The 16,595-nt window shown below is 37.5% G+C and overlaps 2 protein-coding genes across 2 annotated transcripts in view; one reads left to right on the forward strand and one right to left on the reverse strand.

Moving 5' to 3' along the window:
- The window catches only part of GABRR3 (gamma-aminobutyric acid type A receptor subunit rho3), a 103,266-nt gene that overhangs the window by 11,499 nt on the left and 75,172 nt on the right, over window positions 1-16,595 (forward strand). The window lies entirely within an intron of this gene.
- On the reverse strand, window positions 4,069-5,182 carry LOC126949307 (olfactory receptor 5H1). Its single transcript, XM_050782086.1, has one exon. The coding sequence runs from the start codon at window positions 5,008-5,010 to the stop codon at window positions 4,069-4,071; it is 942 nt and encodes a 313-aa protein (XP_050638043.1). The 5' UTR covers window positions 5,011-5,182.

Here is a 16,595-nt window from a genome sequence, read left to right on the forward strand (position 1 = left end):
AAAGTCACACCGTTGAATTAATATTATCAATACTCATCGAATATCTGGATAATTTCCAAATAAATTTTTTAAAAAATACTGATTGCTGAATATATGCTTATCTATTTTGGACTTCTTCTTATAGAAGAAATAAAAAATGTGGGTTCATTACCAAGCATGTCCTGTGCCACATTGAAAAACTATACAACAGGAAACACATGCTTCTAGAAATTATGAAATTGTATATTCATAGATTTGCCAATCTGTAAAATACTGATGTGATGCATATTTGTCAATTGCCTCTATTCCAGAAAAGAAAGTTACTAAGAGTTTAGAATTCGAGTTAATGTGTAGTCATTAATACTACTAAATAACATAAAGGCAAACATCCCTGTATGCAAAGTATCTGTCTAATCTCAACAGATTTACGGGAAAGGCTCTGACAAGTAAAGATTTCTGATAACATTAGAAACACAACACGAGACCAGAATTAAAGAAACTTTGCAAACAATTTGGCTAAGTATACCTTTTGTAAACAGAATTAATACATTTATCTTCTTCTCCGTAGCTGATATCTCCAGAATTCAGAAACCATCATTGAGTATTGTTATTTTGATTGCAATATAGGTATTTGCAAAATTTTAATCAGAATCTGTTCTCATAATATAACATAATTGTGGTAATATTACTACTACTGTCACTGGAATGTCATATTGGAGAATGTGCAAAAATTAGATACGACTGGAGAGATTTAAGAAACTAAGAATTGACTTTATGGAGCCAATTATGCCCTGCTTTATTCCAGTTAGTGTCGTGATAAAGAAATTCTTGAGGCTGGGTAATTTATAAATGAAAGGTATTTGTTTGGAGAACAATTCTGCAGGCTATACAGAAAGCATGGATTAAATGCCCACTTCTGATGAAGGCTTCAGCCTACTTCATTCATGACAGCAGGTGAAGTGGAGCTGGTGTGTGTAGTGATCACGTGGTGACAGAGGAAAGGAGAGAGAGTGCAGTGCTGGGCTCTTATCAACCAGCCCTCATGGGAACTAATACAGTAAGAACGTACTTATTACTACGAGGATGGCTCCAAGGCATTCATGACAGATCGACACCCATGATCTAAACACCTCCCATCTTCAACCTCCAATATTTGTAATCAAATTTCAACATGAAATTTGCAGGTGTTTATCAAACAAAACTAGAGCCATCTCCTTCAGAAAATCTGGCCTGATAGCTGCTCACAAGCTTTCTAACAATACTGGTAAAGAGTAAGAAAGACCTTACTAACTGGAAGGCCCAGGAAACTGAAAGATATTTTTAGAACCTTTTTGAGTACAGGGGAGTTTACCTAAATCTATCAGAATTGCAGGAGAAACTAATGGTAAGTTGTTGGTATGACTTTATAGCTTGAACAGCCTTTAAAGTCTAATCTGAGATTATTTAGTAAAGGCCGTAGCAAGGCCTTCTTAAAAAGAGACTATCAATTCCTATTCCTACTTGCACTTATGTAAATACTCAGTTGAAGCTTAATGAGGATAGATTTATTTGGTAAACAAATTAGTCTTACTATAATTATATATGAAAGAAATGGGGGTGATTATAGAGGGAAAATTATGTTTCAGTAGAAAAATATAGTGCACCCATAATTAAATTCCAGTTCTGTCCATTGTCTTTGATGTTTTATTATCTACTTAGAAATTGTCCTATTCCTGAAGGGCTACAAGCGAGGGCTGGACAACTTGATATAAATGTCAGAGGATAATCTTCATGCATGATGCTTACTGGGCCACTCAGGAGCTTCACAAAACATTCACTGACATGACAAGAGACATTCAAACTGCAAAACAGAAAAATTATCAGACTGCAACTGCCATTTTATTTCATCATCTAAAGATGGTTTGAGCTTAAATCTAAAAATCTTCTCAAGTAACTGCCCTCCGGGCTCACATGCTAAGCTTATCAGTGATTTTAACCATTAACTTTTGTTTTCCTTCGTTTTATTTCAGTTGGTTTTGTTCAAGCATACTTTGGCTGTGGAGTATACCCCAGTCCCTTGGCATTATGTTTGTGATAGTCATTGTCATCTTCCTGGTGTGCTGTATTCGCTCAAGAGTTTTAAATACATGTTTGTAGCCACCACACTGTGCCAGATTTTCTCTCTATGATTAGAATAATAAAAACAAAATGTCCAATAAAAGAAATGTTTTCATAAGGGACCAAACCTTGCAAATTATGAACTCTATGCTGAGACAAAGACAAACCAGCTGTGCTGGTCACAGAAAGTGGCAAGTGTACCTGAGTTTTGGTCAATGTCCCATAATGGAGAGGCTGGCCAGAAGGGAGAAAATAGTGAAAATAATTAAATTAAATTTTATTAGGCTGACATGGGTGCAGCAAAGTGGGTTTTGTACCTAAGCAAACAGAAATTCAACTCTTTGTAAATGGTAAAACAAAAGTTAACTGTAACTAACCAAAACTCCCTAGCTAATTTCTAACTAGGTATTTGCCACTGGAATGATCAAAATAACACTACTGCTCCACTTTAGCCAATACAACCTTTACTTTTGCCGTACTTCCACGTTTGCCCTTTAAAAGCCTTTATCTCCTCTCTTGTCCCTTCAGGAAAGCCCCATACCACATGCAAACTGGTGTTGCAAAATAAATCAAGTCTCCTTAAATAAACTCTAAATTCTAATGCTGCTGCATTTGTATTTTAACTATACATGTAAGGTTTATTAACCATACATATGCATTAGCTATATATGCAAAAATAATCATATGCATATGTATGCATACTGATATAGATAACTAAAACATACATATAATCTGATAGCAATGACAATCTAACAAAAGGAATTGAAGAGGGATATAATTAGTTAGAGTTCCGTTTGCAAAAAGCAATCTGACAGCAATGTTGGGGAAGTGAGTGACTGTTAGAAGGATGGAGGAAATAAGTAACTAGAGGTTTGCAAAACAACATGTGAGTAGTTTTTAGGCTATGGACCTCAGTGGTATCAGTGACAATGGGAAAGAAATTTCAGTGTTGAAAATGAAGGGCAGGGTGGACTGGTAGAAAGATGATTAACATACTTGAAGTACATGAAGTGTTAGGAAGGTTAATAATCAAGGAATTTCTGAGGCAGAAAATAACCAAACTCTTACCTTGTTTTTATGTTTTTACTTCCTCCTTCTGGGCTCCATGATGTCATATCATGTTAACATTATTTGAAGTTCCATGGTAGGCATTTAAAGCCCTTGATTGATACAACACATTCCAACAACCTTGCAATATTATTGATTTTTACCAACCCTGGTGGGTTCATTTATTCCTAAAAATATTAAGACCATTTTCTTGCTATCACAATACTTACTTCTTCTCTATGACTACTCTAAAGGTAGTTATTCTATTTAATCTTTTAATTTCCTGAATTAGGGAAGCCTTCCAGATTGTCTAAAATCATATAAACATAGCTGGGAAGGGCCTTAGAAGCCATCCTAGGAAGTTAGAGGCAGCTTGCCTCTTCCTACTCATGCAAGCACATGGAGTTTAGAACATACTCTTACACTTTGGCAGTGCCTTCACTGTTATCTCCTTCTATTTTTATTTTTCTCATTGCATTTCCATTTCTGTTTATTTTGTTACTTGCTGTGAGTTGACTCCCTACCAGAATAGAAGTCACCCTTTCCTAATATAGTGAAATGGAAAACCTCTGATGGTAAGCAGAATCACTGGGATTTACCTCTGTTCACTCAAAAATGAATCTGCCTCCACTATGAGTTAAATGTGATGGGCATCTCAGGTAATACAGTGGTATTAGTATTGAAACCACCATACTCAAGTACTTATATGATGAACTAGGCTATTTTATTTGCTTCCTGTGATCACTATTCTATTATATGAACATGATAAAAAAATTCTAGAATGGTTTTGAATAACATATAGACATATTGTGATTAGTTTATTAGGTACTAAAACATTAGCTCGTTAAAGTGCTAGAACAGTTATACTTGCAAAAATGTTTGAACAACATAGGTACCTCTAACTTGCACAATTTTGTGACTATTTTCATAATTAGAGAAAGGATATTAGTATGAAACCTTAACATTTCTTTGTAACATTTTTGCAAACGAATCTGTGACTTGCTTATTTCTCAGACTGTAGATGATAGGATTTAACAAAGGAATGATGACCGTGTAGAACAGAGGCTCCACCATACCTTGATCATCTGCTTGTGGAGATGCAGGGCCCACACACATGAAGAGAAGGGGGCCATAGTATAAAGAGACAGAGGAGAGATGGGCTCCACAGGTGGAAAAGGCTTTCCTTACACCTTTATCAGATTTGCTTTTTAAAACAGTGAAGAGAACAAATGTATAAGATACAAAAATAGTCACAATGCTGAATACCTGAATTGAACCTGAAAAAATAAAAACCATTAGAAAATTAATAGAAGAATCAGTACAGGAAATCTTAAACAATGGGATAATGTCACAGTAAATGTGATGTACTATGTTGGAGTTACAGAAGGTTAATCTGAATAAAAATCCTTCATGGATTAAAGCATGAAGAAGGCCACCTACATATGACAAGATTAATAGCCGGATGCACAGTCCATTGGTCATAATCACTGGATAAAGTAAAGGTTTGCATATGGCTACATAGCGATCATATGCCATTGTTGCCAAGAGAAAACATTCTGTGGTTATACTGATTGCAATAGAAAAAAATTGTATCTTGCATTCAGAGAGTGATATCATCTTGCTCTTAGCTAAGATGTTGATCAGCATCTTTGGGGTCACTGTGGATGATATCCAAGCATCCACGAAAGCTAAATTCCCGAGGAGTAAGTACATTGGGATATGAAGGTGCGGGACTTTCCAGATGACAGCAATCAGACCAAGATTCCCCATGATGGTGATGAGATATATGACCAAGAATGCCAGGAACAGGGGTATTTTCCACTTTGGTTGATATAAAAATCCTATGAGAACAAACTCTGTCAGCAACGTTGCATTTTTCTCTTCCATGTCTTCACTTCATGTCCTCTAAAATAAAATGCAACAAATGAAAGAGAACATTTGCAATGGCATTATGGGTTGAAGTGGAGGAAGAGATGTTGAAATAAACCATAAAATGATCAAACCCTCTCAGTTCTTTTAATCAGTCCTATAACTGATGAAACTGTATTTGTTGCAATGAAATACATGGGAAAAAATGATATATTTTGGTTTGAAACTGTGCAGTAATTAACAGATCAAGGTAAGAGGAGAGGCATTCTCTGTATGCACTACACTTATATGGACACTCGAGTGCAGTAGAAAGATTGTGGGTCTGGCATATGATCCAATGTCAACAGGAAAGATTTTTGAAGGGTCTGAATTAAAAATAAATGAAATAGTGGCCGGGCGCGGTGGCTCAAGCCTGTAATCCCAGCACTTTGGGAGGCCGAGACGGGCGGATCACGAGGTCAGATCGAGACCATCCTGGCTAACACAATGAAACCCCGTTACAAAAAAATTAGCCGGGCGAGGTGGCGGGCGCCTGTAAAGGCTGAGGCAGGAGAATGGCGTAAATTGCAAATGCCCACTGCACTCCAGCCTGACAGAAGACTCCGTTAAAAAAAATAAAAATAAAATAAATAAATAAATAAATAAATAAAATGCCATTTCTTTTTATTCTTCATACAATAAGCATGTGCCAAAATTTTTAAGATGGGACATTACATCCTAATATATGTTTTAAATTTAGTTTTTGATAGTGTAGAAAGTATGCTGCAAGAAGAGACAACTGGACTAGGGATACGAATTAGAAAGTTGTAAGTTCCAGGCAATCCCTAATCAGATTACCCATAAATATTATCTGAGATAGTTTTTTTGAAAAATATAGGTTGTGAGCTTTTAATGTAGAAATTATTTCAGGAATGAGGTCTTGTGGTCTTTATTTGAAAATACCCTCCAGGTGATTTGAATGCATGTTAAGTGTCTAGTCTTTATGTGATACGACATTGAAAGAGATGGTAAGACAAAGAGATATATTCTAAAGAATTCAGAATGTTGAGTCTGTAGTATTCTGTGACATATTTTGTGGAAAATAAGTGATCAGTGAAGGAGAGAGGAGTTACCTGGTGACTGGGAAGATGGACATTAAACATTGAGAACTCAGGTGTGCTGACAAGTTTTTGGAGTGAGCATCATCTGAACAACTAGGTGTGTTCCAATCAGTAATATGAGCCTATTTTAGCTCAATAGAAATGATTACTTGGATTCATCGTGGTAGTCAAAGGCATAATTAAAAATCATGTGTCCATAGGAGCTTAAAAAGGAAACAAAAAGGATGGCAAGAAAATCAAGTCAAGCAAGTTATATTAAAGAGGTAACAAAGTAGACATAAGTCCTGTAAATGGCCAAGATGTGGACCTTATTTTTTGCCATCCAAGACATAGAGGCTGTCAGAGGTTATCTACTGCTCTAGAAGTCAAAAGAAATAGAAACTCATTTTCCCATTCCTCTTACATCTAGAGCGAAAGGAAATGATCTAGGATGGCCAATTAAATACATTGATCCTACATTTGGAATATGGAGAGAGAGAGAAGTACAGGGACAAAAGATATTGGTTTCAAAAGTAGCCAAAGCAGAAATACCAGGACTCTACTTAATGCAACCTTTATACACATCAATAACATTTATAGTGTGAGATGTCAAATTATTGTCAAACATGAGTGTGAGAATACAGGAGTTAATATGTAAGTGACTCACCTTAAAAAGTTTTAATTGGAGAATTATGGTTAATTAAAAGGAATGAGTATTTATATCAGAATAATTCCAAGAAATAATTCTAAGAATCATTATAATCTGAACCTTTAAACCTAATTTTAATTGCTTAATGCCATAGTTCATATTAATTCATTATAATAAGATCAAGAAAATAGTAAAATATTAAAGGAACAATTCAGTCTTACAACTCTTTATCAATATTATACTCATAAACTGAAATATAAAAATAGTCCAGTCAGAGTCATCCAGTTTAGTAATTGTTATTATGGCAGCTTGTTACCCAATCTAAAATTTTAATGAATTAAATGGCATTATCAACATTTCTATAAATGATAATGAAAATTAGAGGAATTATTTCTTCCTTACCCTTGTTTTGAAGGAAATTGTGGATATTCTTTAAACGTGTTGTGCTTTCTAAAAAGAAATACATACAGTAGCACAGCAGTGTCAATAACACAGGCAGCAATTCATTGCATACTCATTCTTTTTGAAGGTTTATTTTTCCAAGCATAGAAAAATTTTAATTATTAAATTTGGTTTGAGCACATAAGTGGTCCGGTTGTGCAACTGGGGACTTTTGCCCGAGGAAGGAGAGGAAAACTGAAATTCTCATAAGAGTGTCAGAGGACTCCCTGTAGGACAAATTGAAGCTGTTCTAATGGGCATTGTGCATTTGCACATGTATAAGTCTAGGTTGTCCCCAAGGGCATTACAAACTTCTGGAATTACAAACATTATTTCATTGTAGACACTTCTAGTTTTAACAATTGAAATAACACTTCATGTTACTATTTACCACCATGGATGACACTTCTTGCATATTTGTTCAAACTTTATATGTGAAATTTACTGTTAGTGCTTTAATTAGTATAGTCTTATTTGAGTAAATCAAAACATAATTTTAATAAGGCCAAAGTTATAGATCCTCTTTGGGAGCTACTTCAAATACAATTGTCCTTCCCATGCAAATTTAAACTCAAAGTTTAGACATACATGTAGTTCTCCCATTTTAGACTTAAGCCTGATGGGAAATTTTACTAGGAAGAGGACAAAGGAGGAGAAAATGTAAAACAAACCCAGGGACTCTATTGGGAGGTGTCCTAGATCTGTACTCTCAAACTCTAATGCCTATGACTTTCCTAGTGATGTTGTCAAAATGCAGATTCTTTTTCAGCAGTGCTGGTGTGGGTTTCTCAAGAGGCTTTATTTTTAACAAAGTGATGCCTGTGGACTTTTGCCATTCAACACGTCTTCATCCTGGGAAGACCTAGATTATCAGAGAGCCTTGATCACTGAAGAAACAACAAATGGTAAGTGTGGCTGGTATGCAAAGAGAGAAGCAGGGAAGGACCAGGTATGTTCAGGGAGGCCAGCATGGGTGGGACCTCGACGGGTAGTTCAAGGATATGTTCTTCACCCCAACTTATATAAAAAACCAATGAAGTATTAGTGAACAATTTGAAAATGGTGATAGCATGTTCAGAATTTTCGTTAGAGCATTACAGAATAACAGGTTAATGAGCATCCATTCAGAATATAAAATTGATTTACTTTCTTGCAATATTTACATTTCATATTTAAGTAGTGACATGTAACTTTCTTAATAGTAAAAGTGTTTATTAAAGAAATAAAATCACCTACACTTGGATCATGGATGGTGATATGGTTTGGATTTGTTGTTCCACCCAAATCTCATGTTGAATTCCAATTCCCAGTGTTAGAGGAGGGGCCTGGTGTGTGGTGATTTGTTCATAGGGGTGGACTTCCGCCTCTCTGTTCTCATGATAGTAAATTCTCGTGATATCTGGTTGTTTAAAAGTATGTAGCACCTCCCCACTTCTGTCTCTTCCTCCTTCTCTGGACATGTACTACATGCATGCTTCCACTTCACCTTCCCCCATGATTGTAAGTTTCCTGAGGGCTCCCAAACTATGCTTCCTATACAGCCTGTGCAACTGTGAGTTCATTAAACCTTTTCTCTTTATAAATTACCCAGTCTCTGATAGTTCTTTATAGCAATGCAAGAACAGACTAACACAACAGGTAAATTATATGAAGAAGTGGCTCAAATGCTTGTGGTCCCTACCCCTGCTACACTGCCTTCAGCAACAGTCTCATGGGGAGTTTCTTATAATCAACTGACACTAGAAGAGAAGACTCAGACCTGGATACAGATGGTTGTGCAACATATTCTGGCACTGCACAACATTTTGATGGCTACCATACTACAGCTCCTTTCTGGAACTTTTCTGAAGGACAGTGGTGAAGGGAAATCCTCCCAGTTAGAAAAATCCTAAATGATGTACTTGGTTGTTCCAATCTGCTTAACACGAGAAATGAATCAATGTGTGATTATGTATCTATGGGCTAGATACATGATTAGTGATAATGATTAAGCTGGATGATCAGGGACTAAGAAGGAGCATAATTGGAAAACTGGTGACAGGATATTTGAGGCAAGGTGCTTGGAGAGATGTCTCTATCCGGGTATAAATTATGTAGATATCTGCTATGGTTTGAATGTTTCCCCTTCAAAATTCAGGTGTTGAAACAATGGCGAGTGTGATAGCATTAAGTGATGGGGCCTTCAGTAGGTGCTTAGGTCATAAGGGCTTCTTTCCTTGTTTATGGGCTTAAAGCCCTTATAAAAAAGGTTTCACACAGCCTTAAGTTTGCTTGCTCTTCTGCCTTTCACCAAGTGAGAACACAGTGTTCCTCTCCTCCAGAAGAGCTTTCAAGGCACCATCTTGGAAGCAGGGACAGGACCCCTGTATTTGTATTTTTAGAAGAAACAGGGTTTTACCATGTTGGACAGGCTGGTCTCGAACTCCTGGCTTCAACTGATCTGTCCACTTCAGCCTCCAAATTTGCTAGTATTAAAGGCACGAGCCACTGCACCCAGACAGAATCTAAGCGTTTTTAAAGACAGTTTTTCAGGCAGCGGGCTAGGAAATGGGGAATGCTGATTTGTTGGTTTGGGGATAAATGCATATGAAGTCAAAGTTGTCCTCTTGCAGTAAACCAGTTTCTGGAAAAGAGCTACAAGACCAGGCAAGCAAGATTAGCAGTCTGTGTGCTGCCAGGTGTTTCATCAGAATACAAGGTCTAAAAATCTTCAGTTTTACAATAATAATGTTATCTACAGAAGTAATTAGGGAGGTTAGGAATCTTGTGGCCTCTGGCTGCATGACTCTGGAGCCATAATATCTAATCTTGTGGCCTGGACCCCAAGCAAGGAGGAGGTTTGCTTTGACAAGGGGCTCTTACCATCTTTGTTTCAAAGTCAAACATTATAAACTAAATATTTCCCAAATGTAGTTTGGCCTACACTCAAGAATGAAGAAAGTCAGCATGGAGTTTAGAAGTACTGTCTAATTTCCCTATTTCAGATTCAGTGACAAAATGTTCCTGTGTGAGATTTGTCTCATTTTCATAATGTTATGAAATGTTTTATAATTTTCATTTCATTATGTTTTCAATATTATCCTCTACCTCATAACTCTGAGTCTACTAAGTCTTCTGCTAAATTATGTTCTCACCTGAAAGAGTAAAAAAAAACTAGTCCGTTATCTTATAAAGTCAGTTCATCAGATGAACCAGGCCTGCCTTCTTTACCAATGTTTACACCTCGATCAAAATCTGAGCTCAGAGCAATAGCGAAAAATATGCGGTCCAAACATATGCCCCAGAAATTTTCTGTGGAATTTCTAATTCTTCTTGGCTCATATGATTTAGGACTCCCTGATCTGTACCAGTTTATTCACATGATCCTGGAACCTAGTGAAGACTGTAGTTGAAGCTAAATGTTGCATACCTAAGATAGACAGCAAAGATCCAATCCTTCAACCTTCCAGGGAAAGACCAAAAGTGCTGAGGAAATAAGAAATAATCTCTTAGAATCCATCCCCAAAGAATTTCTTCAAAAACTCACTTGTCTGTCATGCAATCAAAGAAAAAAGGATAAACCCATCTCTGAATATAAGGCATGATTAGAAGTACTATTTGTAAAACATTGTGGTCAATCTATGCTGAGTTCAGGCATAGAAATTCCTTGTCCTATTCACTGATAATATCCACCCTGAAATCTTTAATGTAGTTACAAAACAAAAACTGGAATGATATGTGAACGATGGGACCAAATAACTACCAGAATATTTTACCTATTGGCATAAAGACTATTTTGACTTGGTTATTTTGAGATTCCCTTTAGAAGAGAAATTTAAAGGAATCTCCATTTGTAAGAGATCCACATATCTGGTCCAGGAAGAGTGGTAGGTCTAAATCTCTGAATAATGGAGAAGGTGAAGGCATTAACTTAATCTACATCACAAACCTTACCTTTGTTTAAAGTGGTTATCTTGGCTGTCTTGTCTTAATTGGGTCTCTATCAACACTCTTTTTTGTTTATTTGTTTTAGAAAATGATGGCACTTAAGTCTGAAATCTAAGCACTGTGACTTTAACATGTAAATATTCTTACATGTCTACTGTAAGGCATGAGAGCTTTGTTTTACTGCACATTTCAAGGGCACATCACATCTGAACAAAAAAAGAGGCATTAAAAATATTTTCCAAAATATTAATTAAAAAACTTTGATCATCCGGAGAGGACATCTTAACTTGTTCCAACTATGAGAAACACAATTCATGTCTAGATAGTCTTATAAATTACTGACTTTGGTTTTTTTAATTTCTTCTTTTTTTTTTTTAATGGAGTTTCCTTGTGTCGGCCAGGCTGGAGTGTAGTGGCGATTTCTCAGCTCACTGCAACCTCTGCCTACTATGTTCAAGCTATTCTCCTGCCTCAGTTTCCCAAGCAGCTGGGACTACACAGGTACACCACTATGCCTGGCTAATTTTTCTATTTTTAATGCAGACAGTGCTTCAACAAGTTGGCCATGCTGGTCTCAAACTCCTGACCTCACGTGATCCACCTGCCTCGGCCTCCCAAAGTGCTGGGATTACAGGCAAGAGCCACCATGCCCAGCCTTGAGTTTGTTATTATTGTACCTGACATGTGGCTATAATTTTAGAATGAACATTATAACATTTGCTTCTTTCTGTATGTTTATGTGTGTCTATATATGTTTGTATGTGTGACATTTGCTACCTTTGGATGGTATTGTAAAATTAATTTTAATAGAGATCTATTTATTTGGCTTATCGAAGAATATGTGTCAGGCCTCTGAGCCCCAGCCAAGCTATCACATCGCCTGTGACTTGCATATCCACCCAGATGGCCTGAAGTAACTGAAGAATCACAAAAGAAGTGAAAATGCCCTGCCCCGCCTTAACTGATGACATTCCACCACAAAAGAAGTGAAAATGGCCGGTCCTTGCCTTAAGTGATGACATTACCTTGTGAAAGTCCTTTTCCTGGCTCATCCTGGCTCAGAAAGCTCCCCCACTGTGCACCTTGTGACCCCCACTCCTGCCCGCCAGAGAACAACCCCCCTTTGACTGTAATTTTCCTTTACCTACCAAAATCCTATAAAATGGCCCCACCCTTATCTCCCTTCACTGACTCTTTTCAGACTCAGCCTGCCTGCACCCAGGTGATTAAAAAGCTTTATTGCTCACACAAAGCCTGTTTGGTGGTCTCTTCACACGGACGCACATGTCAATATGTGCTTATATAAATTAAGTATTCCTTAAACTCAGAAAGATAGAAATTTGCCAATATATTTTTCAGATTCACATTATCTGTGATATTCTCTGTTAAGTCAAAGCTACTTCAAGTTTGTTGGTTTAATTAAAATAGACATCTCTTTAGAGTTTTCAGAATTAAATATAACCCAAACACACAACTTTTATATTAGCTGGGTTTACTAGTCAGGTAAGTTTATATTATCTCTACCTTATATTTAAAGTCAGAAAACTAACAGTTCAACCTAAACACCTATGTGAAAATATAATGGCATTTACTTCATATATATATGGCACAGCAATAAAACAAAAAAACCCCACATATTTGACTTTTAGATTTTTGCTTTTATGATGACTGACTGACATAAATGTGCTGTAAATATAGTTAACAAGAAAGGAATTTGAAACGATGACTGGCTATGTCTAATGTCTTATGAAATTTTCATGAGTAAATAAAAAATTCAGAATAAGTGAATTAAATAGATGTAAGTACAATATACATTTATAAATGAACTTTTAAACCATAATTATGTTTGATAATAAGTCTGCTTAAAAATACCTTCTCATTCTCTGTGGTAAATTAAACCCTTAGAGTTTCACACAGTTGATTAAATGATCAATAGTTATTGAATATCTGGATTATTTCCAAATAATATTATTTTAAAAGACTAATTGCTAAACATATGTTTAACTATTTTGGACTTTTTACTACAGAAGAAATGAAGATATTTGAGTTTATTATCAACATGACCTGTGGCACATTGAAAAATTATATAATGGGAAAGCACATGCTTCTAGGAATTATGAAATTGTATGTTCATAGATTTACCAATCTGTAAAATGCTGGTGTGATGCATATTTGTCAATTGCTTCTGTCTCAGAAAAGAAAGTTACGAAGAGTTTAGAATTCTGGTTAACGTGTGGTAATTCATACTACTAAATATCATAGGGGAAGCAACCCCATTGCAAAGTATCTCTCTAATCTCAACAGATTTGCAGGAAAGGCTCTGACAAGTAAAGATTTCTGATAACGTTAGAAATACAACACGAGACCAGAATTAAAGAAACTTTGCAAACAATTTGGCCAAGTATACCTTTTGTAAACAGAATTAATACATTTACCTTCTCCTTAGCTGATCTCTCCAGAATTCAGAAACCATCATTGAGTATTTTTATTTTGATTGCAGTATAGGTATTTGCAAAATTGTAATCAGAATATGTTCTTATAACATAATTGTGGTAATATTACTACTACTGTGACTGGAATGTCATATTTGAGAATGTGCATAAAATTAGATATGACTGGAGAGTTTTAAGAAACTGAGAATTGACTTTATGGAGCCTGTTATGCCCTGCTTTATTCCAGTTAGTGTCGTGATAAAGAAATTCTTGAGGCTGGGTAATTTATAAATGAAAGGTGTTTGTTTGGAGAACAATTCTGCAGGCTATACAGAAAGCATGGCTTAAATGCCCACTTCTGATGAAGGCTTCAGCCTACTTCATTCATGACAGCAGGTGAAGTGGAGCTGGTGTGTGTAGTGATCACGTGGTGACAGAGGAAAGGAGAGAGAGAGGAGTGCTGGGCTCTTATCAACCAGCCCTCATGGGAACTAAGACAGTAAGAATGTACTTATTACTATGAGAACGGCACCAAGGCATTCATGACAGATTGATCCCCATGATCCAAACACCTCCCATCTTCTACACCTCCAGTATTTGGAATCAAATTTTCATATGAGATTTGCAGGTGTTTAATAATAATAATAATAATAATAATAATAAAAAGCTACAGCCAGCTCCTTTAGAAAATCTGGCCTGATAGCTGCTCACAAGCTTTCTAGCCATATTGGTAAAGAGTAAGAAAGACCTTACTCGCAGGAAGGCCTGGGAAACTGAAAGATACTTTTAGGACCTGTTTGAGTACAGGGCAGTTTACCTAAAACTATCAGAATTGCAGATGAAACTAATGGTATGTTGTTGATATGTTACAGCTTGAGAAGCCTTTAAAGTCTAATCTGAGATTATTTAGTAAAGGTCCTAACAAGGCCTTCTTAAAAAGAGCCGATCAATTCCTATTCCTACTTGCACTTATGTAAATACTCAGCTGAAGCTTAATGAGGATAGACCTATTTGGTAAAAAAAAATTAGTCTTACTATAAAGGTAAACTGAGGCTGGAGCTGAACCGGGAACGAAGACACAAGGCAAATGGCAGTGAGAATAGCCTTTATTAGGACTCACGGGCGAGGTTCCTCAGTCCAAAGGTGCGGGCCGAGGAAGTCACGCTGAGGGAGGAGGGTAGGGGATATAGTAGGGGCTTTATATAGCCCAAGAGGTAGGGAAACTGGTTGTACAAACAGGGCCTGGGGGCTCTTGAAACTACTAGGGCAGGAGTCGAGTAAGGGTCATGAGGAAGGGGTCTTTGGAAACTGTTTACTGAAACTGCTGTTTACGAACTTGTGGAATGCAGGTGAGCTGCAGGTCATGGGGGAGTGTGGTTGCCCAGCCGGAACCTCTGACATATGCAAGTCTGCAGGTGTGTTCAAAGAGGAAGGGAAGTCTCGAACAAAGGGCCTGCTATGCCGGGTGGCGCCGCCATGTCGGGTCTAGATCCCTGCCTAACAACTGGATGAAAGTCTTTTCTCCTTAGGAAATTGCCTCCATCCACGGTATAATGCATCCCTGTCCCAGGAATTCCAGCTACATGGTCAGCAGGGCCTCCCTTGTGTAGGTACGAGCATAGGGTGGACCCACTGGAGGCTGAGCAGTTATCTTTGTAATGGTGTCAGAAAGTGTAGGCTGTCTTCTCAATCCTTTCTTCTCTTTTGCCTCTCTCATATGCTCATGTTCACTTTCAAGTTGTAGCTCCATCTCTGCCTCAGTCACCTAACTTGTGTGGAAATAGGTGGATGAGCTGATTCTTGGACCATTCATTTGATGTCCCTTCCCAGTCTACCAGGATCTCTCATGTTGGCCTTGGCTCCTGTGTGACAAGCTGCAGGTTCTCTTTCTGATTTAGCTAGGGACTCTGAATATATCCTTCCACACCTAGTCTCTACAGCATGTCCCAGGCCATCACTTATGAACTGAGTTACCACTGTTGGACTTGGGCTGTTCTCAGCGAAAACAACTCTCCAAAAGTCCAGAGTTTAAGAAGAGGGATTAGTCAATTGTCCCTTATCCTATTACTTCCCATCCATTCTCTCATGGGTCATGACCTCAGCCTGGAGATGACCTGAGTCTGTGATTCTAATCAACAATTTTGTTAAGCAGTTCATGGAATACATATAGCAACAGCCATCATGCTCTAAATGACAGAAAATTATTTCACTAATTTTAATTTTTTCATGTAAACCTCTGAGATGAATATGAGAATATGGAGCAGGGAAAGGCATGTGAGCTGTTGGGAGTAAAGTGAAGGTCTTTGTCCTACTAATACCATCTGACTCTTCTGGGCTTGGCATGGTACCAGCTTTTACAGCCAAAGTCAGTGCCTGTTGGAACTATTGATCTGGTCAAGTTGGATGGGTAGGATCCCAGCTGCCCTCCAAGGCTGTTCTGACTTTCTTGGGTCTCTTTGATGTGGTCACCCCTCAGGGTCTCTTTTATGTCCTCCACCTACATGTCCCAACCCACCTCTTGCATGAATGAGTCTCCTGGCTTCTTTCAGTCATTGTAGGAATTTGCAGGTCCTGGCCATGCAACATGGTGATGGGGACCAGCCCCTAAAGCTTAACCTTCAAGGGTCTGCTGCCTACATACTTTGTAAACAAAGTTTACTTCAAGGTAGCCAGGTAAGGAAGGAGCAGAGCCAGAAATTATTTCTAGTGCCCTAAATTGGAATCTGGACAAAACACACTCTTCCAGGTCTACCTTTGATGGACGAAATAATGCTCTGGCCACAGATGCACGCATCCTAATTCCCAGAACCTGTGAATATGTTAGGTTACCCGGCAAAGGGGAATTCATGCTTCAGAGGTGGTAAAGGTTGTATGAAAGAAAATGAGGTGACTAAGGTGCAGGCATTCTAAAGTGGAGCTGGGAGATTGTGAGAGAATTGCACTAAAACCTCTAAAAGTCAAACCACAGATTGTGCCAACAGACTTGGAAAAACAATGGAAGTTAGTGTCTGCCAGTCTTCAATTTCTCACCTGGGAGTACCCTAATTAACTAACCAGTCAGTACAGCTTTGTGAT

Source organism: Macaca thibetana, chromosome 2 (genome assembly GCF_024542745.1).
Source record: "Macaca thibetana thibetana isolate TM-01 chromosome 2, ASM2454274v1, whole genome shotgun sequence".
NCBI classification, from domain to species: domain Eukaryota; kingdom Metazoa; phylum Chordata; class Mammalia; order Primates; family Cercopithecidae; genus Macaca; species Macaca thibetana.